The 26,942-nt window shown below is 36.4% G+C and overlaps 1 protein-coding gene across 1 annotated transcript in view; it reads right to left on the bottom strand.

The window, feature by feature from the left end:
* Window positions 1-26,942, bottom strand: part of LOC139700841 (beta-1,4-N-acetylgalactosaminyltransferase bre-4-like) — a 261,263-nt gene that overhangs the window by 174,987 nt on the left and 59,334 nt on the right. The window contains exon 4 of the mRNA XM_071599270.1: window positions 13,440-13,684. Coding sequence (XP_071455371.1) covers window positions 13,440-13,684 — 245 coding nt within the window. The remainder of the gene's footprint in view (window positions 1-13,439; window positions 13,685-26,942) is intronic.

Below are 26,942 nucleotides of genomic sequence, written 5' to 3'. Positions count from 1 at the left end.
CAATAGTTGACAAATATTTAATAAGCACTTACTGTAAAATAAGAAAAAATATAATTTCATTCATTTTCTGATTAATGAGAGTCAATTATTGTACTACCGTGAGTCAAATAGCACGACTACTCAGATTGATGGTGCGGTCACCTACAGATATGCATGGTATCCTGAGTTTGAAGCCTCAGCAGTAAAAAATGACATTTTTTTAAATTTCGTCATTAAAATTGTGATGAACGCAAAAAAAGCAAACGGAAAATTATCCATACTTCGAAGAGAATGAAAGAAAAGAAGAAAAAAATCTTTTTCTAACTCTTCACAACTTTCCTGACATTCCCAGACCTCTCGAATTTTCATGGTAGGCGGCAACCTTGTAAATGAAGTAAAGCCAGTTGTTCCCAAGCTAAATGTAAATACTTTTAGTCTACCAATTGAAAAGTTATCCATTGGAAACATTACAGACTTCGGAGATGACTTGATACTAGTTTTTTATCAGTGATATGCCAGCGCTGTCATTTTTATGTCAGTCTTGAAGTTAACTACATAATATCATTTTGAATTCACATTGTCTGCATTTCTCTCTTCACGGAAATATATACGGCAAAAGGGTAAGAACTAAAAGTAAGGAGTAATATATTCATAAAACCCACTAGTGACACTAATAATTTCACTCAGAATCACACAAGGTTTTGGTGACGATTTAAAAATTTTCTTTTTTACATCCAAACGATGATCATCGATCATTTTTTCGGGGGATGAAGAGAGTCTCCGGCACACATACCTCCACGGTAGGTATAGATTTTTTCCGGATGACTAAATGAAAATATGGAAGCGTTCTCCAATAAGTCCTTCGATTTCCGCCGCTCCACCAGCCATGGGGATAACGATTTTTTTTCTCCCGGTCTAATATGATCCCTCGAAATGGAAGTGGAGCATATTGCATTCATGCATTGGATATGGAAATCACGCGCATTTTTGGATAAATCTCAAAGCGAGCAACTAACGTTATGGGAAAGACCATGTCATTCGGGCAGGGAGAGAATGATGAAAAAGACTTCGGGTAAGAAAACATCGCTTAATGTAATTCCGCAACCGGTATGAGATTCCGGCTTAGTTCTTAACATTTTTGAATGCGTCCCTTTTTCCAGGCTCGCGTTCTCATTTGAATAATCCCGCCCGCAGTAGGAGCAGGAGCTGAGGACCCTTTTGGACGGATTAAAATAAAATATAATACACAAGGATTTCCCCGACGAGGAATTGTAAAAATTATCTTCTCCAGCGGAGGAAAAAAATCCAAGCCTGAGCAAAGGAGAATGAAATTCCGTTTGTCACTCAACATGACTAGTGGTGTGGAAAACGTAAAAAAGGCCAACACGCACCAAATATTTCAAATGGTCATGCTCACATCGATTGTACCGTTCGATCCTTGTTTCCCAAAAAAAGCGACGAAAAATCCAAAACGGATGTTGACATCATTGTTTTTCTCTCCTTCTCCCATTAATATTTCAATCCAAAAATTGCCAGACCAAATAACACCAGCAATACTAATTAATGCTAATCTCTTAATTGACTACATCTACTTTCTTACAGCTCAAACTGTGCGGATTCTGAAAGAACCACATTCGATTTTTGTTCTTGAATTTTGGTTTCGGAAGAAAATAATTTTCGGTTGACGTGATTTTTCTAAACTTAAAAGAAGTTTTCTACTAAGAGTCTCACAGCAAATTAATCTCAAATTTGGCAACCTATGAGATTGATGAAAATATCACATGATGGGAAAAAGACTGAATGAATGATCACGGACAATGAGTGGTTATCAATTGTTTCAACTGCAGTTGAGGATACATCAGGAGTTCCCTAAGGATGTGTCAACGGCTGACTTTGATTCAATTTTTTGTACTAACAAGATTATCATAGTGGTTATTAGTTAGCTTTAATTATTCCCATAAACGTATTTACTTACAGATATATCCCTACTCCTGAAGCTAAAATATATTTCATTAAGAGCATCAGCTAATTAAGCTGATGCTCTTACTGAAATATAGTGCTGAGGTGACACATGACTATTAAAGTTAACCATACAGAATGGTGTAGATATGAATTTTTGGATAACGGAACTTTTTCTTTGAAGATTGATACTTCATAAAAAATATAAATAGCAAGTGTATATTCTATGAAATATGTTGATACCCTTAGTAACGACGTAATTTGGAGAAAAGACATACGGAGAATATGCGGACATACTATCAGAAAATTAGGATGTATACGTTCACTACTAAAGAAACGAGACGAGATTTAGCGAGAGATGCTATGCTTTGCTATTTATGCCTCATTTCGACTATGTTGCTTGAATAAGGGATCCGCACAAATTCGGTTTGCTTGCCGAATAACATCGTGTGATAATAAGAGGAGCTAATTTCATGAAACGTTGCAATGTAAACTTACTAATGTATCTAGATTATTAGAGTAACGAGGTTTGAATCGTAAATGGAGTGGATGTTAAATAAAAGATAAAATCCCACGCATAAGTTGGAAGCAGTTCTCTATTTCAATGATGTCAAATGAGTATTACTGTTCCCATTGTATTCTTTATGAGTAGCATCACGAGACTACCTGACAGACTATTTTGGAACATACAAGTAAAGCATCTTCAAACAATGTGCATTATATTGATGTTATAGTATCGAATCGTTATACCAATTATCCCAAATATTTGGCTTAAAGAAATATTCACCCAAACGAAGCTTATATTGGACAACGCAGGCCATAAAGCGATTAGAAAGAAGGATTAAATGAAGGAAACATAATATACCACGGACCGTTTTGACCCTAGTTGATTAGTTAAAGATTAGTACGACATATTGCAAGCTTTCTAGCAGAGGTCAAAGAGAAAGTGTTGAAAATATAAAAGGGCATGATATATAATTTTTCTATGGGTAAATCATATCTTACAGAGATACGTGTCTATTATTGACATTTTCAATCTATGCTTTCGTTTGAAAAGAGCAGGTGTTTTTATGAAATATCTCGTATCTTATGCCTTTCAGTTCAAATCGCCATCCACACAATACTCCAGAAGCCACCGTTAGAGAATACGGTGGGAGTGTTAGGGCGCAAGCCGTTCATTGGAACCCAGAAACTTGTTCATACATGCCCTTGTATACATATATATTAGTTTATATACAAACACACTTGTACACATATATTCAATATCGTAGTAATAGACAAAATAATTATTTGTTATTTACTAAACTTATTCCTGCGCTTGAGTCTGATTTAGTAATAACTGCACATGGTGATCAGGGCAGAATTAATGCTTGGTTCTGTCTTTGCCTGCGTCAAGGTCTATTATGTCCCAGTGGACGAATTTACCAATATAATTTGACACCATAATAATTCCCTCGGTGTTGCAAGAAAACTAAGATATTCTGCTCCTTTTATTCAACCTTAAGCACCCTAGTTTATATTGTTTAATCAAACCCTTACTTTAGAGTTACTCTTGTTAATGGCAACTCGTTTACCATGCGTAAAGAGGTATTATAATTATATAGGGGATAAACGTTTACGAATAAATACACCCGATAACAATGGAAGCCATTATTCTCAATATCAATCGGTCAGGATCCTACCACGGTATAAATTATCGTACGCAAATATAATTTTACTACGTTGTTCACGGCATATGCGAATACCTACCTCTGCCTTTGACTGTTTCCCATCTGTAGTGTGGGTCAAGGACGAATCGCGCGGGAAACGGACCCCGGTATCAAAAGGCGCGAAATACGTATAATAAAAGGCGAAGAGAATTAATACGTGCATGACTTCCATACACTTCGACGCGGAATGAAAAAAAAATTCCACCTGAGCTTAGAAAGGGAGATGGAACAGAAAAAATAACTCGAAACCAGGAATGAAAGAAGTGAAAAAATCCGCACAGCGAGCACGCCCGCATTCTTTGGTCCCCTGCAGCAGACTGCCAGGCCTCCATAGCTGGCGCGACGCACGAGATGTTCCATTTTAAGTGTCGCAGCGCGATGCAAATTGGATATCGCATGTATGTCGATGTATGGGAATTGCTATGCAAATGAAACAGGGGGAATTCCCGTCGAGAGTTCACAATGCCTTCAATTTGTCTCCATACGGACGCCATTGATGTAACAATGTAGATTATTTATTCTGTTCATAAATTTATCTTAACTACAAATTCTTCACCTTGATATTTTTTAAAAGTATTGAATCCGTTTTTATTTGCCTTCTAATATTTTTGTTCCAAGTGTGAGATCGATCTAATGGAAATGGTCTAACTAATGCACCCTCGAAATGTAGAAAAATGCGCATATCGTGCATGGGAAATAGAATACTGCCAATCATTGGAGGAAAATGGATGAATTTATAAGAAAATAATAATATTTGCAAAATATTGATTCGCAAGACGAAGGAAAATCATGACTGGTACACCAAATGGAGACCATTACAAAGATTAGTAGAAACCGTAACAGAGAGGGTAGAGCTGTATGATTCTGAATCCTGCTCTTTGAATTAAAACTATTAGCGTGGATGAATTGTTTCGTGGCCACAGAGAAGAATGGAGAAAATAAATTGGATACGAAGGAGGGGAAAAAGGACGAACATTTAGAAAATATTGCGGAAGAGAAAATGTAGTCAACAATTAGTTATAAAGATGTAGATGAAGTGAAACTCAAATATAGAAGAAAAAGTGGGCGACGGAGATCCCGAGAACGGGTGGAATGCGGAAGGTCTTGGAACTTTACCTAAGGAATTTAGAAAGGCTTACGAGTTAAAAATTACTCCGAGGTTCGTTTAACATTACTCCGAGAAACAGGTATGCGTGACGGATATGCTGGAGGAATTAGATTAGGAGATCATTGATTGACGAAGAGAGCGGATAAAGGTTTAAACTTTAAGAAAGTTTTATGAGACCTGAGTATTCCTTTACAGCTGAGTTTTGATGCAAAATCGAGAGAATTATTATGGTACCAGATTATATTAGTAGATTCAACGACAGGAATAAAATAAGAGAGATAGACACCTAAGATTAAAGACAAATATTCATTCTTTCCTCGAACGATGATCAATCACAACAAAATCAAACCTGAGCGCAGAGTCATGGTTACTTAAAAACCCTTAATTGATTTCACCAATTATTACTAGGTGCATAAAATGCACATTTTTGCATATGTACGGATGTGTTTACACATGAGCAAATATACTTTTAAGTGCGTGTGGAAGCTGTATGTACTGCAATTCCGAAAGCGACCTCGGTAATGAATACACAGAGCGGAGTTTTCCCTGGTCTTCCATCATCGGATCACTCCCCTCTGGGCTCTACAGCGAATAGTCGGATAGTTTTCAGCCCACTATCTTTATTTATTTTCGCGTACTCCCAGGCGTAACCACCGCACCGATGTAACATATTTCCACATTCATACAAGGGGATTTTCTGGAATGAAATATGAACGCGTTCTATGAAGTATGAAAACGTCGAGAAAGTATTAATTCGAAGAAGGTTTTAATCTGGCGAGAGGCAGCGCTGGCTCTGAGCTAGATGCGCGGGAACATTTTTATCATCCTAACTCATCTGGGGATGTTCTGCGGCAGGCGTGTATTCATTCATGGCCTAGGTTCCTCGGTGGTTAATGTTTATCCGAGGAGTCGAAATGAAGGTGAAATGATCTTGGAACGACGAAGGCTAACTGCGTCATTGGGGCGGCATATAAACCTACGTGACGTGATCTTCCTCCAATAGTGCTTTCCGTGAACATTTTTTAAGCATGCAAATCGTCTATTTCTTAATGCGTTCGCCATGAGCAAATGAAATTACTCGGTTTACATACCACACGATGTTCTACCGACCATAGTTTTGATACATTGGCATTTTCTACGTGCCGGGTATTTGAGGCACATATAATACGGCAAATGTTTAGAAGCGGAGTAAGACGGGAAAACCTAGTCGATACAAAGAAATATATCTACATCTATATCTACTTAATACCCCCCAATCCGCCGAAAGGGCGTGTGGCGGGGGATGTTAGGGCACCACCCGTAATTAAGAAAAAACCGCATGCAAAAGCCACAAATTTATATAATCTACAAATAAGACATGGTATAAATTCAAGCAAAGACCCTTAAAACCCACAAAAACAACCAAATAACATACACATGCACCTAAAAATATACCTGATATCTTTGCAATGTTTAATTTTGTTCCGACTTGTAAATTAAATGTTTTTAATATTTCGAAAACGAATTCGGCTTCTTAATATTGTGATTTTTGAATGTTTGGGGAAAGAATGATTACTTGTATCTATCTGTATTGGAATCTATCTGCCTTATTTTATCTTTGTGATCTGTTCTATCTAAATAGTGTGGGGCCATAATAATTCCTTTTAAGTCAATGTTAAACTCGTTTGTTCGGAACCTTTCTAATAGTCTAAGCCTCGCTTGTTCTCTCCGCACTTCAAGTGGTTCCCTGCATAAATCCCTTAAGAGATCTGTCACACTTGTGTTCTTATCATAAATATTTTTAACAAATCTAGCGGATTTTCTCCGGACTTAATCTAATTCTTTTTGCCAAATTTTCTCCCAAGGATCTCAAATACTTGCGGCATATTCCAAATGAGGTCTAACGACAGCAAAATAACACCTCTTCAACTTTTTCATAACATTTCCCCACCACCCGTTTTATGAAGCCGAGTTTCTCTAAAGCTGATCCGCATATTGTCCTGATATGTGCTCCCCATGAAAGGCGTGGTGTACACAACAACCCCTAAATATTTAACATGATTGGTCAAAGTTAGCACTGAACCCTCTATTTTGTAGTTTATGCCCTGTTCGTTACTTAATTTGTTCCAAAATTTCAAAATTGTTCATTTGTCTCTATTAAGCATTAATCCCCATTTCTTGCACCATTCCGACATTGTGTCTAAGTCTTTAGAGAGTAGCTCGCGATCTAGTTGGCACGTTATTTCCCTGCATACCACCTCGTCGTCAGCAAATAAATTCAGATTGCTACTAACGTGTGTGCTTAAGCCATTAATGTATATTAAGAACAGAAGAGGCCCTATTACACTTCCCTGGGGGACGCCCGAAGTTGCATTTCTATCCGTTGAGCACAACCCATCGATGACTACAATTTGTTTGCGATTTGACAAGAAGTCTCTAATCCAATTAATTATTTTCTCATTGATTCCATAGTATTTAAGTTTATGTGACAGTTTATTGTGTGGGACTTTATCGAAGGATTTTTTGAAATCTAGGAATACTGCATCGACTTGTGTGTTGTTATCTCCCGATCTAAGTACATCGTGAATGAAGAGACCAAGTGGTGTTTCGCAAGATCTGCTCTTCCGAAATCCGTGCTGGTTGTGGCTTAGTATTTTCCTACGACCAACAAATTTCATAATGCTACTGACAATAACACGTTCTAATATTTTACAAGAGATCGATGTTAAGGAAATGAGTCGGTAATTGGTTGGTTTATTCCTATTTCCGCCTTTATAGATGGTAGTTATATGGGCTAGCTTCCTGTCGCGAGATAATGAGCCTTCTATCGATTTTAGAAAAACAATTTCTAAAAATAGGGCGATGTCTTCCGCTGATTCCTTTAATATTGTAGCAGGTATTTCTTCCAGACCAGGTGCTTTCTTTGCTTTGATACTACGGAGTAGATGTCCTATTCGCTTCTTGGTTAGTGTTATATCGCTCATGGGTTCCCCTGTGGAAGCTCGTTTTGTTCGTTTGTGTCTTTGTTATAGACGCTCTGGAAAAATTTGCTTTAGATATTTGTCTTTTTCACACTGTAATAATTTCTCTATTTTCCGTCTTCAAAGAATGTACAGTTGGACGTTTACCCTGTATTTCGCTAACATAGGACCAGAATGACTCTGGATTTTCCTCAGTATAGATATATATAGTATTAGATATATGCATAGTATTTTAGATTTAAAAGAGTGTAGAGCTGTGCGCATGATACTCTTCGTTTTACTACGACATTCTTTTAGTTTCTGTTTGGATGTATTCACATTAGCTATATCGCCACTTTATAAACTCTCCATGCTAAAAAGAAAGACTCGTACTTTTCCACAGATTTTATTATAATAAAATAAAATTTGCCAGGTTAAATAAATATATTTTTCGCTTCTCTTAGTTTATTTTCACGAAATTACTTTTTAAATCTATTGCAGATTTTCCTACGCGTACTTGTTCCAGTCAATTGACGGCAGATTTGTATCACCAGCTATTATAATAATACTGTTGCTATGTCTGTTGCTTTGAGTGGATATGTAAACTAATATAAAATATAACTGGGGATTGCGGCGGATTCCAACATTTTTCCCCTTACGTGGAATGTTAAAAGTTAATGTTATGTAATCTTTTCCATTTCATTTGGTTTTGTTTATAAATTATTTAAAATAACGACTTTTTCTTTATTCCTCGCCTCATCTATCTTACCCACTACAACTAAGAAACAGCCGTTTTCCAAATGTGGATAAACGAGACAATTCATCCATGTGGCATATACGAGTGTATATATTTATATTTATATATATGTGTATGTATATATATATATATATATATATATATATATATATATATGAGTGTAGCATCAGGAAATGGAATTTTGTAGCATTGAACGAGAGGAAAAGAAAGGAGTATCATACCATCATTTGATAACATACCAAAAAAACGGATATCGAAAGTCGCAATATAATAAATTTAAATGGTTTAATAAATATTTTTGTGGAAATGCAAAGTTTCTTTCTCTACTCTCATTATGAAGGAATTCCACAAATATAGGCCTGAAACTGCTATGTTTAGTTGAGGATAATTTATGCCCAGGCTTACTCAATGGCGAGATAGAAAGGGAATTGAAATCAAATAAGGCTGAGGGAGTAGATAAAGTTACCGTGGAACTACTTAAAGGTTTTAGTGAACGAGGGAGGAAGAGGTTTTTGGGAAAAACTCGCAACATTTATGAGGTAGGAATTGGGCTGGTAGATTTCGTCCGATAATTGTCAGTTCCAATTCCGAAAAAGGGAAAGCTTACAAATACACGAGGACTACAGAACCATAAGTTTGATTTCGCCCGCCAATTGAAGTGGTTCTCAGAATCATCAGTAAGAGCATGGGGAGTAGGGAAAATTATCACTTCTGGGTTGATCAGTTTTGGTCCAGAAAGTAGAGAGGCACGCGTGATACCATTGCAGTCACGAGGTCGCTAAAAATAGTTTTTTGGGCTGGACGCCATTTTGATTAGGAGAGAAATTTGAATAAGTGCAAACGTTCATTTACCTTTAAGGGACTCAACGGATAAAAAGCACAGCATGGCTTAAGCTATGAAGGCGTTTATGATGAAAAGTCAACTCATATGCTCAATAAATATAGGAATACAAGCTTAAAAGTAGTCTGTGCAAATTTTAATGAGGGGCGTGGCATTGCATGAAACAGAGTCAAGGGCTATTGGTAAAGTAGTCAAGATGAGAATAGAAGTCTTTTAAACTTGCCATTGAGAGGGAATACTGAAGGTTAATTAGGACGGTTAAAGTATGTAAAAATGAAGTATTCAGACGAATTGAATAAGAAAATACCACTTGGAACATCTTCAAGAAAATAACCCGATGGATATGATTCACCAGAAACCAGAAAAACCAAATTTGACAGAATATACGAGGGTCATCCGGAAAGTAGTACCCGTTCGTGAAATAAAGACACAAAAGTAAATATTAACAAACATAAAAAAATTTATTTGAAAGAGGATACTTTAAACTACTTCTCAACATAATCTCCAAGCAAATTAAGGCATTTGTCATAACGTGTGACAAGTTTCTGTATTCCTGCTGCATAGTCCTTCGCCGCCAGCTCATTGAGATACGCGAGGGACCCATCTTGCACAAATGTTTGCATAATGCAGATGGTGTTTAACAATTTCATGAACAATTGTTCGAGAAACATTGGGAAAATGCTCACAGATGTCATCAATTGTGACGCGCCGATCGTTCCTCACGAATTCGTCAACTGAGCTCACCAGTTGGTCTGTAATGACAGACGGTCTCCCCGAACGCTCATCGTCGTGTGTGTTCCCCCTCCCCATGTTGAAGTTGCGACACCACCGCCGAACAGACGACTCGTCCATTACATTGTCTCCATACACCTCCTTTAATTGGCGATGAATATCACATGGGCGAACGTTTCTTGCATTGAGGAATTTAATCACTGCCCTCACTTCACAACTGGCGGCGTTCTCAATTTTTTTAAACATTGTAAACAATCACAGAAACAACACAGGCAATGCTAGCGTCACGCAACTTGGCTCAGAGAAGGCAGACAAGCCACTGAAGCTATCTGACCTCGTCCAGCGGCTACTCGCGTCGTCAGCACTTCATGCGGCACGAACGGGTACTACTTTCCGGATGACCCTCGTAATTCAAGTGCATATAGATAGAAAGGATCAAAGTGAAAGGTAATGGAACGCATAATCAACGAAATAAAGATGGATCCAAGACAGAGTAGCAACCAGGGCGTATGAGAATTGGCATGGGATAGGGAAGAATGGTTTATAGTCAACCAACCTTTGGATCAAACAATCGATGGAGACACTATTTTGAACCACCTAACGAAATAAAAAAAAGATTTTTTTTGTTCAAACAAAATAATTTACCCTTCAATCGAACTCTTTTAGCAAATATAGTGAAAACTATTACGACTGTTTTTACATTTAAAAAAAGTTATTTTTACCAAATAGCTATTAAAATCAGAATAATTTTTGTAATTTCAGGCTTGAGTTATTGGAACGTATCCATCACAGAAAGAAAAATGCATTTTTGTTAAATGTTTTCATATTAACGACCAGATTTCAATACATAGTACCACCATCAGTTACTTTTTCGAATTTTAATAAGCTTTAAGGTAAAGCTTGAAAAAGTACCAGATGATGATACTATTTATTAAAGCCCATTAACATTAAGTGGAATTGAAAAATTAGTATTCTTATTTCTTACAGAACAATTTGTTTGATATTTCCCTCGGCCCGTCATCATTTAATAAATTGAATGTAAATGCTTAATTAGAATGCTATAATTAAATTTGTGGATTAAATATTTAATTATAAGTCATTTTATTTGTCTGGGCAAGCGTAAGTTAACATTAGTGAGGAGTGTGGGATTGTATGAAAGGGATACATGGACCAATATGTCACCTTGGTTATTCCAACCCTTATTTCATTGTTTTTCTTATTCATAGCAGCTGGTCACACGCATAGAAAAGTATTTAGCAATAAGATACCGTATTGCATGCAGTGATAGTTATCTCCATCGCTTGAAATATTTTGCATAATTATAGGTTAATATATATGTGATAATCATTAAGTACAAATTACGACTAATGTTGCAAACCTGGAGTGGAATCACCCTATTCTACACAATGTTAATTTAACTTTCAGAGTATCATGCATCTAGATGTAGATAACTCGGAAATTAAACCATCCCAATGATTCCAAACGTTCTATACTCATTCTACACCAATCTATCTCCATGATACTCTGCAATCCTCCAGTAGGGTCTGTAGCAGGGAGCAACCAGGCAACATCAAAAAACAAGTTTTCTTAAATTTTAGTCACAATAAGATGTAGGGTAATTCAAATAATGTAGATCATAAAAACTACAGGTACATGAACTCTGGCGTTTAAGTTAGATATACATATCAACGCATACGAAAGGAAAGGTAAATAACAAGAAGGAAAATGACAGAAATTATAAGTTAATTATCCAAGAAAATCTGTGAAATCGTGCGTCAGAGCTGCTATTCGGAAATTATTTGAACGGTACAAATACGGGTTTGTTTACCATGGGAGTAGCAGCCCGAGGGTCAAATGCGCTCAAGACGGAAAGGAGCTGATACGCATTTTCCTTAAAAGCCTACTCAAGAGAGTTTAGGAGTTTATTACGAATTCAAGAAGTACTACACGAGCTTAAAAATACGGAAAGAAAGACGTTTAACTCGACGCGCTCTGGAGAATTCAAATTTTCACAGCCTTCCGGGGTTTCCACGTTGCACTCAAGAGATTTTGTGTGTGCTATAATGTTTATAATATATATATATATATATATGTATATATATGTATAAATGTGTATATTTATCCATGTATATATATATTTATGCATCTATATATATATATATGTATATATATATATATATATATATATATATATATATATATATATATATATATATAACACAGATGTAGATTTTTAGAATATACGCACGGCTGTCGTCTTCAGAATCTGAAGACGACAGCCGTGGTGTCGAAACGTCAAATAACAAATTGTGAGTGTCCTTTCTTTGTGTCTCTATATTCTAAAAATCTACATCTGTGTTTTTATATATTTGTGCGTCGCCGAAGAGCGTTCCATTTCGAAGATATTATATATATATATATATATATATATATATATATATATATATATATATATATATATAAACACAAATTAAATTTGTGTTTCAAAAGCCATGAAGAAATAACGCTTGTTAATGATAAGAACTCAATTAATGGCAGCAATTTGTTGTGCCAACACATAGTACTCTCTATCTCCGTCATGATCAGATTGTGGTAAAGGAAACAACAGTGGATAAGGGGACGTTAATATATTCAAAAATCAACGGACCAAAATAGTTTTAATCTATAAATTATTTTAGTTGAATCTTCTAGGATGGAGAATCTTCATAAATAATATTCATATCAATATTTTTAACAACATATTTAAATTAACATATGTTGTGTCCATAATAAAAATTCCTTTTTACGCGCACCCAGTTGATACTAGTTTAGACGTTTTACAACCTGTTCTACCAATCGCTGAGGATTTCAATTTAAATTATAGCTTTAAATCTTCTACTTAACACTACTTCTGCTTGCTTCACAATATTTGAAAAATGGTAGGGAATATTTCCATATGGATAATTATTAGGGATTTATTGGAGAGGACACGCCGGAACGAGAATGAATTATATCGTCGAGAAAACCTTTGATAAAGCTATAAAACTCACCCATTTCAATAACATCCATTTGCGTAACATTCCTAAAAGCTAGTGTTTAATTATAATAAAAATATTTTTGAAGAAAATACACAGATCGCCAAAAATCAGGTGCTTACAATAGTAAGTTTTTCTAGAAAGTTTATTGCAAGGTTCACTCTAATATATAGGAGGGTGATTATAGGTGAATATTTATTAACTTTATTGTAAACCTAAGATAATTCAATTTCTCTTTGCTGTTAGGATCTCATTGCACGCACAAATCATAATCTCATGAATAAACGCAATAAAAGTATCCCATGCTAAGATTAATTTCTGGACGCTGATCCTATAAGACGCGCACACTGGAATCGACGGAAGACCCTCGCCACCCTGCCCCTATCTCTACTGTTACTTACCGGTAGTTGAGTTCGTCGACGGCAACGGACATGTGGCGCGGGTGTTCCGGACATGTGTACATATTGCGGTCGTCCTCTGGAATCAGATCGACGTCGTGGAAGACGAAACAGTGGAAGAAGGAGGCGGCCGGCGTGCCATGACCGGCGCCCGGAGAGTTCCAGCGAGCCATTGTCCCCGCGTTCTGGAGCACCACTCTGAAGGCAGCGTTCATAATGGCACCCTTGTTGAAAGTGTCGTTTCCGTACTGGGGGAAAACATTGCATGACAGTTTTAATAAAACTGGAAAATCAAAAGAGAAACGATAAATAACCTGCGGAAGAATACTAGTAATGGACAAGGGTTGCCATTCATAGTCAGTCCCTTACATACGCGCAAAAGGCATCCACCAAAGTATACAAGTATGACATGGGTTACAGGATCTTTTGGAATGGAATAGAGATTAGGGCTTTCGAAGAAATCTACATCTACACAATTCCCAGTAATTCACCACAAGTGGGATACTTGACAGGATATCAGCATATTATGGATAAACATTCGCTAATATTAATATACGTACTGCCACACGCCCTTGAGGCGGCTTGCGGAGTTTTATGTAGATGTATGATGTAGATGCACGTATATTTTGCGTGAAAAAATACATTTACAAGTACACCATAGGTTTCACCATGAAAAACTTTAATATTTACATCACTAAGTAAATGTTTTCAGGCAAATGGATTTTCCTGAATTACTGGCTTTGATATCTTGTTAAGGGAAGTCCACCGAATGGATTTCAGCTTATGACTGACCTTTAAAACTGTCACGAAATCTCGACTCGTTATAAATAAATTGACGCTGAAAACATGAAATGCTTGCTGCGTTAAACAGAATCATTCTTCAAAGACCGATACATTCCACCTCCTTTTGTACCACCTTAATCCTTGTTACTTCCCTTGTCTTCTCTTACCTCGCATTTATTCCCTATCACGTCCTTTAACGACTCATCATCTGTTAATATTGCCTCTATCTACATTACTTCTTTACACTCCCGTCCGTAAGTATTTATATTTTACGACTGTGGCTAAACTGGCGAATATCAGCTGAGCAAGGCAAATTTAATAAGAGTGAATACTTACTATTATTAAGTATTAATTTTTTTCTAAAAATTAATACTCCTAGGACAGCTTTGACAGCATCTCAGGGACTTTTTTAATTATGCTTGTTTTTGCTGACCATTTTCAAACAAATCAATTCCCTTCATCTCGCTACCATCCTCCCTATCAATCAAACACCCCAATTAGATATTTTAATTGATGCCCATTTTAATCTCTGCTAAAAGGTAACGCTTTCGGCTTGGCAAGCCGCACTTTTAAATAGCAACGACAAAACAATTTTTGGAAAATAGGAAAGCGAAGTTTAATTAGTGGTGCTTCTTTCTGATAGCGAAAGATTACATAAAATATGCGCAGGAATTTTGTTCAACTGGGACAGAAAATTACTTTTACGATAATATTATTGAAACTCGAAGTGTATTTAAAGCTCAAGAACGAATGTCCTGTAAGATGAAGCCTATGTATGATATATTCATAAATACCGCAGTTTTGCTTTTAAGAAATTAGAGAATTTTATAGATATTTCAGTAAGTATTAATACTATTTCGGATCAAAACTTAAGTGAGAGCTATTTAATCAAGTGGTTTGTTGGCAATTCAATAATATTTGACTTAACTTATTCAAACAGTGCAAATGCTATTGGAATGCAGTTGCTCTGAAAGTAATTAAACCAGTTTTGAGAACATCAACAATGCTTATTTCTTTGAAGTTAGAGCTATAACACAAACTAAATTACTTTATTAAAAACATAAAATGCTGTTTTTTCCAAACCCATTATCTCATTTTAGCTGATGATACTGTAGTAATACAGTCTGATTCCTCTGAATTTTTCCGAGTCAACTTTTAATTCTGAAATTTTAAGACCTAATTTTTTCTCAACATTTCCACGGCCCTATGGTAGTTCCTCAGCAATGTATTTTTCCGCTTGCACCCTAGAAAATATATCTACTTTGTACCCTCAAGTTGGATGTCTTTCAAGTCAATCATTTTTAATTGGAAAAAGTTGTACAAAAGAAAAATCACGACCACTGCATCAATATTTACATTTCAAGGGCACACATGAATCAGAATCTTTGATCACAATTATGAGCGTTTATAACACTAATAGTAGGCTCTGATTACATTAATCCTGTCTATATAATGGATGAATGGTTAAAGCCTAATTTCAAACCTCCATTGAGTACAAAACTAGGGAAACTTTTACCATAATGAAGAGGCAGAGAAAACAGCCAAAAAGTCATATCCGAGTTAATAGTCATTAACGATTACAGTTGCAATACATTACAATACAAATGCATTACAATACAAATGATCGTTTGGTGCTGAAGCTGATTGCTCATTTAGCAATTACCTCACAGGACTGAATAAACTGTTAAACGCCGAATCTCTGATTACTAAAATCAAAATTTGGCTCATGCAACTATCGGCTGCTAAACATTTTGTTGCACGAGGAAATCAAGTTGAACGTACATTTAACAAAGATCTTTTACCACATTTTATTTACAAAACGATTTATAGCCACAGTTGATATCCTGAATAATTAAAGTGATAACTACCAATTAAATCCAGATTTCAAAATGAAGTTAATTTCGTTAAAATCATGACAATTTTTATTACGATTGAAAATAATTTCATCAGATTCCATGAATTTTTAAAATATTCAGCCAACAGAATTACACCAGAGTTCAGTTTAACTCATTAGTACAATTTAACGTAACATAGGTATAGGTATTTTGCATCGGGTAGGTACATTGGGTTATTTTTGGATTTTGATAACATTAAGTTAAATAGTAGTTGGTAACAATCTATGCTAAAATCTATACACCTTAGTATCGACAACTATTTACGCGCATTTCCTTCGGTCTACGTTAAACGGACTTAGCTTTTATAGACTTAAGTCTCCAATGAATGGCTTAAAAAGTTTTCTATAAGTCCACAGCTGTGTTTACAGCTAATCGCAATTAATTTTAATTATTTTATATCACGCCATAGCCTGAGAAGAATGGCATATTGGCATCAACTATTAGAAATAAGGGGCAAACAATTGTCTCCGAAGTGAATTCTCCCATGAAAATATTTGGAAATAGCACAGTTCAAACACCTATTATCACCTATCCATCGCATCGAAAGCGCTGCAATTTGACCAAACGAAAACTTCGCGAATGTCATGAGAGCGAACGTTATTGCACTCAGGAAACGTTATCGCACTGGCACATGAGGGGTAAACAACAAATAGTCACAATGAACGGAATTTCAAGGGCCATTAAAGTCGCATTGATTGCTTCCAAGTTTCTAATTACCATTTGTGAAAGGAAGTGTCCTGAATGAAGGTAATTGACTTTTTGACGTGACTAGATTAACCTAAGTTTTAAGTCGAAAAATAAGTAAAAAGAGTTAAGGCAGAGGGTGGGCTTTATATTCTAATGATGCGTTTTACGGTAAAGCTACGAAAAAAATAACTATCTCATTTAGTCTTTTACTCTTAACGAGTTAGAGCCCATGTCTGAGAGAAAAAAGGAATCTCCGTCCAAGGAACACTTTTACAAAAAAACTAATTAGTTGGAATTTTAAATTTTTGAGCTACAGCACGCAGGAAGAAAATTGAAGCAATTATTACATTTTTAAGAGGCAAAAAAAATAATTAAGCGGGACTTCACTCTCTAGCACCAATAAAGTTACTTTAGGAAAGTGAATTTAAAAAAGGAATGGCGAAAAGTCGAGCGATCAAATTTCCATAATTGGCTTCCAATTCTCCCAATTATATTTCACATGCCGACATTTCGAAGCCTCATTAATTTGAGACCTTTCCGGGCCAGCGGCCATTGAAATGCATACTTCCGAGTCAGAAAATGAAATGCATCTCATTGAAATTAATTCATAATCCTCTGAGAAAAGTATGCGAGCAAGTAAGAAGTCCCATCCAAAGCACTTTGCATTTAAAGAAAAGGTTCAATGAGTGGTCATTATTACTATAATGATGGTGCAATCAATAAAAAAAATCTACAGAATAAATCTGAATGAGACATATGAAGTTCAAATGTTATCAGCGATTGATTTTAAAGGAATGAATGGTTTGAAAAATGTTGAGTATCTATGTATATTCTTACTCTTGATATTTATTTCACAGATATTTCTGACTAGAGAAAGATTTAAACGTGTCAAATTAACAAATTGATATAAAAATTTTGAAACCAGGATTTTTTATACTACATGATCAGGATCATACATTACGTTTTACTATAAGTGAAACATTTCTTTGGATTTTGATATTCAAAACAGTATAATTGGGAGATTAAAAAATCAAATTCAGATAAAAAATGTTGTGTAAGTAATAAAAATTGAGTACAATTCTTCGAAGTATTAAGACAATTGCTCGAGTTAGTAGTGACAAACATAAAAATAAAAAAAACATATCCCATGTTAATTTACGGTTAACTTCTTGCATTGAGATACATTTTATCCTTTATTTTACTGTAATTTGAATTCGATACTTGAGCCGAATCACAGCTTATAGAAACCAGAGTAGGTTAAGGACGGTTTGAACTAGTCTAAATGTATCTACCTTTAATTAAGTCTATCAGACGAATAAAGCACCTGAATACATGGGAATTCACCGACACTGTACACAGTTTGCCATATAAAACTGTGAGTCATATTTGAGTTTGAACTAGGATTGTGATTGCAGTTTAAACATAAAACGCCCGGGGCAAAAAACTCCATTGAAATGATTTCCATGCAAAAATGTATGCATCAGAACTCTCAAATGGCACGGAGAGACTCACTTAAACATATTACACCGAACACTGAACTCAAGCCGTGGATGTTTTTTAAGCGTTTCGAATACGCGGACACATTTTTTTTTCGCACGCAAAAAAATGATGTGTCAAACCAGTTTTACGGTCACGACCAAGCGAGTGTGTTCGAAAACGCGAAACTGAGTAATGCTGTCAAATCCATCCGCTTTAATGAACGCCCAAATCGATATTTCAATCTCATTCAACCAACGTACATAAATACATACATACATACACACATAAATGCATATATATATATATATATATATATATATATATATATATATATATATATATATATATATATATATATATAACTTGGCAGCCAGTCAATATTCGGAAGCTCCGAAGAGAGAAAAAAATAGGAGGAACGAATCTCGCATCTCTGCGATCGGGTATGAATGTCACATCTCCCATCCCCACACAGGCACACAAGCCATTCCAACTCCCCACCGGTACCGCCTCACGCCACTTTTCCTTCGTCCCCTTCCTCCGCGGGTCCCTTTCCCCTTCTGCGCGACCCCCTCTCATTCCCTTTTATCCCTTATTTTGATTTCATGAATACTCCACCATCGAAATGGAAGGGAATACCACGTAGTCGAGGTGGGAGAAAGAACTGAAGGGAGGATATTGAGAGGGATGATGAAGATGAAAAAATATCATTGACACCGTCCTTGTCGAGAAATTGCTCCTGGAGGGGTGGGCAAGTTTATGATGGGATTAATGGGAGTTATTGGACGAAAAACAGCAGAGGGTCGTGACGGATCGTATTCGGAGCTAATTGAACATATCGCGGAACATAAGAGGGGCTGTATGGTGCCAGGGAACACGAACAAAGCACAAGTTTCTTTTGCTACAGCACTGCATTTTGAACGCAATCGTATTCGCTTTGGGAAATTACACACTCCACCCCTGGAGTATTGGAAGATCAGTAACACAAGAGTCATCGAGTAACCCGGAGGACTCTGTACCTCAACTTGCCGAACGCCATGGGACCTGGAGTCAGACTCTCTCAGCTCTCTATATATTTATGCTTGCTCAGAATATTTCGTTTAATATGGAACTACTGAATTCAGAATCCATTGTTTCAAATTATTTTAATTTTCACGTTGTCAAACTGAAATTTCCTAGTGTAAAATCAAACAACTTCGCCTACGGAATATTTGTGCCCTAGAGCTAACTGACAACTCTCAGATTAAATATAAAATAATTTAATGTAAAATAAAAACCGGGTGTGTTTTAAAATCAATCATGTAGCTCCTTTACTTTTACGTAGGTGAAATAGTTCATTTCCTGGTACCGCTGGAGAGTTGGCACATAGTTAAAGTGCTTAGAAATTTCTCACAGGCTGGTGACTGACCCCGGGTACTCTGAGTTCAATAAGTGATTTTTTTTATTAGGTGATTGAAAGTGGATGGAAAACAATCTAAATTGAATAACCAGAGTAATAAAACAATCGACTATTAAGGATTCAAAGATTACGAGAGGGTGAACTAAGGTATTGAAGTTGTCATTATTAAAATATCAGAGTTTTATTAGAGTGTTAAAATATTAAATGTGTCAGCTCTCCCTATATATATATAGGGAGAGCTGAGAACTGAAACATTTAATTTGTCTATTTTCCCAAAATCCATCTTTGGGATCAAAATAACTAAATGTGTAAGCAATCACGCTAGGGCGTAAACAGAATTTTTCCTTTATAATTTGACGCAGTAAATAGTCATAATTTCATTTAACCTTCGTTTATCGTTCTTCTTCCTATTAACAGCTCGACTGCAATGCGTAGAGAATTATTTCACCCTCAGACGCCGAAGTTCTTCTACTGTGGTTTATATTCACCCATTAATTGAATTATTTTACAATCTATCGTAAATAACATCTACGAAAACCTTAATTTTTTAAGTCTTGAATGCCTTGCATTAAATAAGTCTCTGTCGAGGTTTTCAGGGTAACATGTAGAAAAAAAGGCATAAACAGATTTAAAGAGGAAAGAAAATTCATAATCTTCGGAGGTCAGGCTTAAGCCTGACCATAACCTACGTACCATGGCGAGGAATAATGATATTTATCCACAAGATACATACAGATGAATGGCAAACAAGGAGGATGAATCCCGACAAGGAAAGAATAACCTTCGCATTCTTCCAAGATGCAAGACCCAGAAGTAAAATCACTTTCAACATTTATAAAAACTAATGGAAATAGCTAGCGGACAGGGAAAATGCATGTATTGTATTCCTTGCGAAGTCAGGAAATGAAGGGAACAGATGAGGATGGAGTAGTATAAATGATCTTTTATCGACCAATGTACTGCCAATATTATGAAGAGAAGAAATGAAAATTCCTTTCTAATTCGAACAGTTGCCATTTACCTTTGGACCATGTCAGAAAAGAAACCATCGTAAGTATTTTATCAGGGAAAACATTTCAAACAAATACATTTGGTTATAAGACAAAGACAAAGCCGCATACATGGAAAAGAAGAAGGAAATGAAGAATTACGTTCAAGAATATGTAGACCAAGAAAAGAAGACGAATTTACATGACCAATTCAGAAGATACGAAAAGTTGCGTTCAAATATTAAAACATTTTATAATAAATTTATTTTAAGAACTTGCATTTCATGTTGTACTAAATCATTGTTTAGGACGCAGTCATTCATTGAGCAGAAAAAATATATTAAAACAAACATGAATTAACATCAACATGAAAATATATTTAAGAAAGAACATGTATTACAATAATTCTTTTGGGATTAGAGTGACAAGGTAGCAAATTTGAGTTCTAGTACAGAAAAGTTTACATTTTTTTATTAAAATTAAAATGTTACCCTTTCGGAGATTGATTTTATGAGTGGCAGGGGAGCCAACGCTGTTCATCCGCGATATTTCAGTAATCCACAAATTTTTCCCATCAGCAAAAGATATTTTTCCGGGACTGCTGGTGGCACTTGGAAAATTGTAGTAAATACTTGGGGGATTCGCACAGTTTTTAATATTACTAATGTATAACATAATATTTGGATAAAATTAATTCTGGGTATTAATTGATCCTTTTGTACATAATGTTGTAAAATTACGGTTGTCAATGTTGATTATTTTTCAGTAAGCCGCAGATTGAAGTAATTGGCAGTAAGGAGAAGAGAAGAGGCTCGCAGTGTGATTAGGTTCCCCCATTTGCAAGGTATAAATGCCTGGCAAATCCACAATGAAATGATGACTGTTCATGGAAATGTTAATCCATCATACAGGTATGTCACAGCTGTAAGGTGGAAAAGGAATACTCAAACTGGCCACATGTCTCTTACAGACGTTCCGAGAATTGGAAGACCATCACTCACGGATGATGCTGCCACAATGCAGAAAGTAGAGAATTTTGTCATATCAGACCAAAGAGAAACCATAGAAATTATCATGAATAAGACTGATATTTGTGAAGGCAGTTTGTGGAAAATCATGTACGAAGAACTGCAAATGGCAAAGGTGTCAGGACGCTGGGTTCCATGAATACTGACTCATTTTCAGAAGGAAACACTGGGCGACCTGTCAAGGGAGATGTATAATATTATGGAACCAAACGAAGAGGTTTATTTGTTTCCTTGATAACAATGGATGAATCTTGAATCTATCAATATGATCTACAGGACAAAGCATAAGCTGAGATAGGAAACACAGCGACTCGCCGAGAAGCCTAAGGTGTAGAATTCTGCAGGAAAGGCCATGCCTCTCTGTTTTTTGGGTCTGTTGTGGAGCCATCTTAACAAAATACCTGGAAAGGAGTCAGACCATCACTGGTGCCTATTACCACACACTACTGAACAAATTACCTCATACCTGATACCTCATCCTCTCCAAAATGGGAATTGCAGATGAAATAGGGATTTACTATTAAAATGCAAGAGGTTATTGGTAGAGATTGCGAGTGACGCAAAGGGAGAACGAGTATTTAAAATTCTCTCTTATTGAATTTATTTATATTGTAATTTATTCCTTATTTTGCATATTTGGTAGACTTTGTTGATAGTGAAGTGTGAATTTAGTGCCGGTTGTAAAGTGTTCAGTACGTCAAATTTTTCTAAATTTTTTCAGAAATGCTTCGTACAATTATCCACCACAATATATATATATATATATATATATATATATATATATATATATATATATATATATATATATATATATATATTGGGCTACTATATATTGTATAATACATTCCATTGGGCACGCCAACAATGGCGCTCGCTATTTCCTGTGAGGTAAATCTCCACGGGAAACTTAAAACGGCACAGGGAAATGAATCCGCCAGATTTTGCAAATTTCACTCACCTTAGGGCTTCCATTATCATCACGCTGCAGTAAGGCCATATTCGGAATATGCGATAAATTTTAGCAATTTATGCGATAAAATGTTAATTAAGAAATTAGAGCATATAAAGAGAACATCCGCAGTTTTTTTTTAAATGCCATAAGAAGAGGGTAACCGCGCCCAACATGTTGGAAAAATGAGGTTGTTGTACCTTGATTCTTGAAGACAATAAGCGAGACTTACGACGAAGTCCAAGAAACTACGGGAGATACCGCGACTAACCTTTATTGAAGTGATCCGCTATATGTGCATTATAATGAAAAGAATTCAGAGTGTAAAAATCCCGATCAAGGCGAATGATTTTTACACTCGGATATTATTGCATGATAAGATTTATGACTTTCAGAGACGTACAGGAAACCTGCATTTTTTTACGACGCACAAGAAAATATAAAAGCAAAAAAATTAACTTGTAGATTTGACAACTGATATAAAACAAGAGAGGTAGACATTGTTAGACTGAGACAAGACAGATTGAGGTACTCATTCTTCCCACGCATGGTACGGAATCATAATAAAAACGATCAAATAAAAAATACTAGAACTTGATGGATTGGTTTAATACAAAAATTAATACATGATGTGTGTATATATAGATTATATATATATATATATATATATATATATATATATATATATATATTATTAGGTTATCTACCGGTTAAGGTAGGTTTTTGGATGGACATATTTACTAATTAAATAATTTGTGACCCCTAGCAAAACACAGCAACCTACTCTACATCAAGTCCCTCTTCAGCTCTGAGTACTTTCTTCCTCCCTTCATCCCGTCCAATATCCCTATCCTGTTCCTTCCCTTTCCTCGTTTGCCTAACATTCTCCACTCTATTACTGTCTTCAACATTCCGCTATCCCGCTGCCGGTCAAAACCCCCTTCATACACTTTTCCTGCCTCCATAGGATATCTCTCAACAAACCCCTGTCCTCGCCCACCATACCAAGTACTACCTCGTTTGTTTATATATATATATATATATATATATATATATATATATATATATATATATGCTTTCGTAGACGTAACACAGAAGTGCCGAATAGTACAATACACAGTAACACACAATATAGAAACACAAAAAAAGAAGAACACTCACACGTTATTTCTTGATATTTCGACGGAAACAATCCGTCTTCCTCTGAAGATATAGAAGTAATGACTCTCCAGTCATTACTTCTATATCTTCAGAGGAAGACGGATTGTTTCCGTCGAAATATCAAGAAATAACGTGTGAGTGTTCTTCTTTTTTTGTGTTTCTATATTGTGTGTTACTGTGTATTGTACTATATATATATATATATATATATATATATATATATATATATATATATATATATATATATATATATATATGGACGGGCGTGTGTGTTGTCTTTGACCTAACATGCTTTTAAATGTACTTATGTACCAATGATTCTGTATTGCACGGCTGGTGCCCTGATACCCTATGCCATATGCCCTTGAGGCGCGAGGCTCGCGAGGTATTCCGTAGATTTAGATTTTTTATCAAATTAAATTTCGGGATGAAAACTACGCTTCATTTATTTATATTATCGCTTTCTGGTAAATATTAGTCATTTCCTCGGATACAGGTGGAACTCAAAAAAGTGAACATTAAAAACAATTAATATATTTTTCAGTGGTCTCTTTTCAAGTTTTGATAAATGTGATGAGCAAACTTAAGGGCATTCATTATATTTTTAATGCTGAAATGTTACAATTTGAAAATTTTATATTAGAGTTATCCGCGGTGTTCTTCGAAATTACTATTACATTTATTAAGCACATAATTCCAACCTCATATTCCGTTAATGAGTTATTTAATTAAAAAAAGGAGTACTTCTGTTATAACCAAAGTTTTCCCCTTATACCTAGGGTTGACGGAATTAATTCTATCGAAAAAAATATAGTATTAAGTAACTGAAGGTTCCTTTATTTTTTCCTTAGAACCAACCCCCACGATCCTTGCTCTGCTTTCTGGTAAAAGGGTGCTCAACAAAACAGTATTAGTTACATAGGCAAATTGTGAGATATTACTCTAACAATAAAATAATTCATTTACCATGGTCGCGGGTCTTAGGCTTAGAGTATTGCCGCGAAAATGATCAAGGGACTGGCGAATTTGTACACCGCGGAATCCCAAATGAGAACATTTTAACCAATGAGGCTATTTATAGCACCCTTTGTCAGACGGGGTGGAGGTGATTTGAACCGTCTGTATAGCAATGGAACGAAAGAGACGAAACACGGTCGCATCCCGACTCGATAAGGAAAATAAAAAAAAATTTTTCCGCGGTTTCCAAAATTCACATTTTTAATTGTTGAGCGGCAACGCTTCAGTAGATGTCGTTTACGGCGGGGGGCTGTTTTGGGTCATGAGGAGCAAGGGGGAAAGAAGCGAGGGGAAAGGGTGGAAAAAATGAAAAGAAGGTATCCGCAATCTAGAATCGAATTTATTATGCGTGAAAATAAAAAAAAATAAATTCTCCACCTCCTCTTCCTACTCCCCCATGCACCCAACCGATTTCCTCTCGTGGTAGGAGGCGTAAAAACGACATACGATCGCGATGTAAATGCCTCTGATGGGCCAAGATAGAGAGAGAGGAATGCGACGCCATCCAAACAAAAAAAAATGAGGAACGAAAACATAAATGGGCGAGGAGCTGTGGTGGCTCGGAAGGGAACGAGAGATAAAAAAGACGAACGGAATGTTCCCACTTCTCTCCTTTTTCTCCTCTCTCCCAACCCCGCAGCCTCTCCCACCTATACCCTTTTCCATCCCGTTTCTCCTACCCACCACACCCCCTCCCCCTCCCACCTAACGAATGCGCCGCGTCGCCCCCGTCTAATCTCTTATTTTGTTCGTGCCTTGTGTTTGCGCTCCGCGTCACCGCCAAGCTCCTCCTTATTTCCCTTCCAACGGCCGCGACATCTGGCGAAGGGAACCGGAAACTTCCAATTCAGGATTCGGAGAGCCCCTAGCACACGACAAGAATCTCTGTCTCCCACCCTCTACTCCTCTCTCCCTTCCCTTCCCCTCCCAGTCTCGAACACTCCATACCCTCCTGGAGCCATTCCCTATCGTCGTCCGCAGCATCGCGACCTTGAAACGCTGAAGATGAAAATAAATTCACCGCTTGATCCGGGAAATGGAACGTCAAAAGGGTGAGTCTTCGCCCTGGAGAATAGGAAACCGTTGACTTTATTTTGCATCCCAGTCTCCTCCCAGAAGGGGAGAGAGCGATTATCTTCTCCGCTGCACTTTGATAACAAAATCTCCTTTCTGTATGCGTTACTCTCGAGGAAAACCGACGTGTCACATAAGCGATGGGAATGAAAACTATCGTCACTCTTAGGGGACGGGCAAGCAGGTACAATTTCAGGTATTTTCCAATGTATTCATCCACCCACACATTTTCTTTGAAGCTAAGAAATATTGGCTTATGCACGCATCATTATTAAAGCCATAATATCAATGACATAGAAAAAGTTGGCCTTTATGGGGAACTGCCGTAGCACCATCTACATTGACATGGTACCCTACAGCCCACCCTTAGGGTGTGATTCCACACTAGGTAGGAATGAATTCAATAGTTCCAATATTCTCAGTATATTGACTTTTGCCCAATTGCTCAATATTGAAGAAAATATATTTATACCTTCATTCGCAGACCAATATTAATATACTTTAAAAAAAGTAAATTATACTTGAACACTTAGTATATTCGAGTACGGAAGCATATGGCATTCACTACTCTTGGTCACTAACAGCTTTAACGACTTCTATATTTAAGACTTCTCATGCATAAAATTGGCCCTAATTGGCGATGTGATAAGTTTATTCATACCATATGCCGATGTGAAATAAAATTAAAGTGACTCGCGCGCTTTTTGCCTTTACCACCGGTTTTAAATCTGCATGTGCCTTCATCAATCGAGGAGCCATCGAACAGTTATGATGAATTTTCAATCCTTTTGAATTGAGTGGCTCTTTAACCACTCTGCCAAGTTGTAATATTTAAGCAACGTTTCCTCTGAAACGAGGACCTTTCTAATTGAGTGCCGAACACTTTCCAAGCGAGTATCTGGAGTTGTGTCTTCTCTCTCTCTTTAGACACAGGAAAGTCTTAACTACAAAAAACAAACCACCCCCGATCCTATTCACTCTCATCTTTTCCCTAAACCGAGAAAAACATTGGATAAATTTCTTCCTCGTCGGATTCAGCCAAAAAATA

The sequence above is a fragment of the Hetaerina americana genome, unplaced genomic scaffold, assembly GCF_022747635.1.
Source record: "Hetaerina americana unplaced genomic scaffold, ioHetAmer1.1.p SCAF_11, whole genome shotgun sequence".
NCBI classification, from domain to species: Eukaryota; Metazoa; Arthropoda; class Insecta; order Odonata; family Calopterygidae; genus Hetaerina; species Hetaerina americana.
The sequence above is the reverse complement of the archived record's forward strand: the minus strand, read 5'-3'. Positions and strand labels throughout refer to the sequence as shown.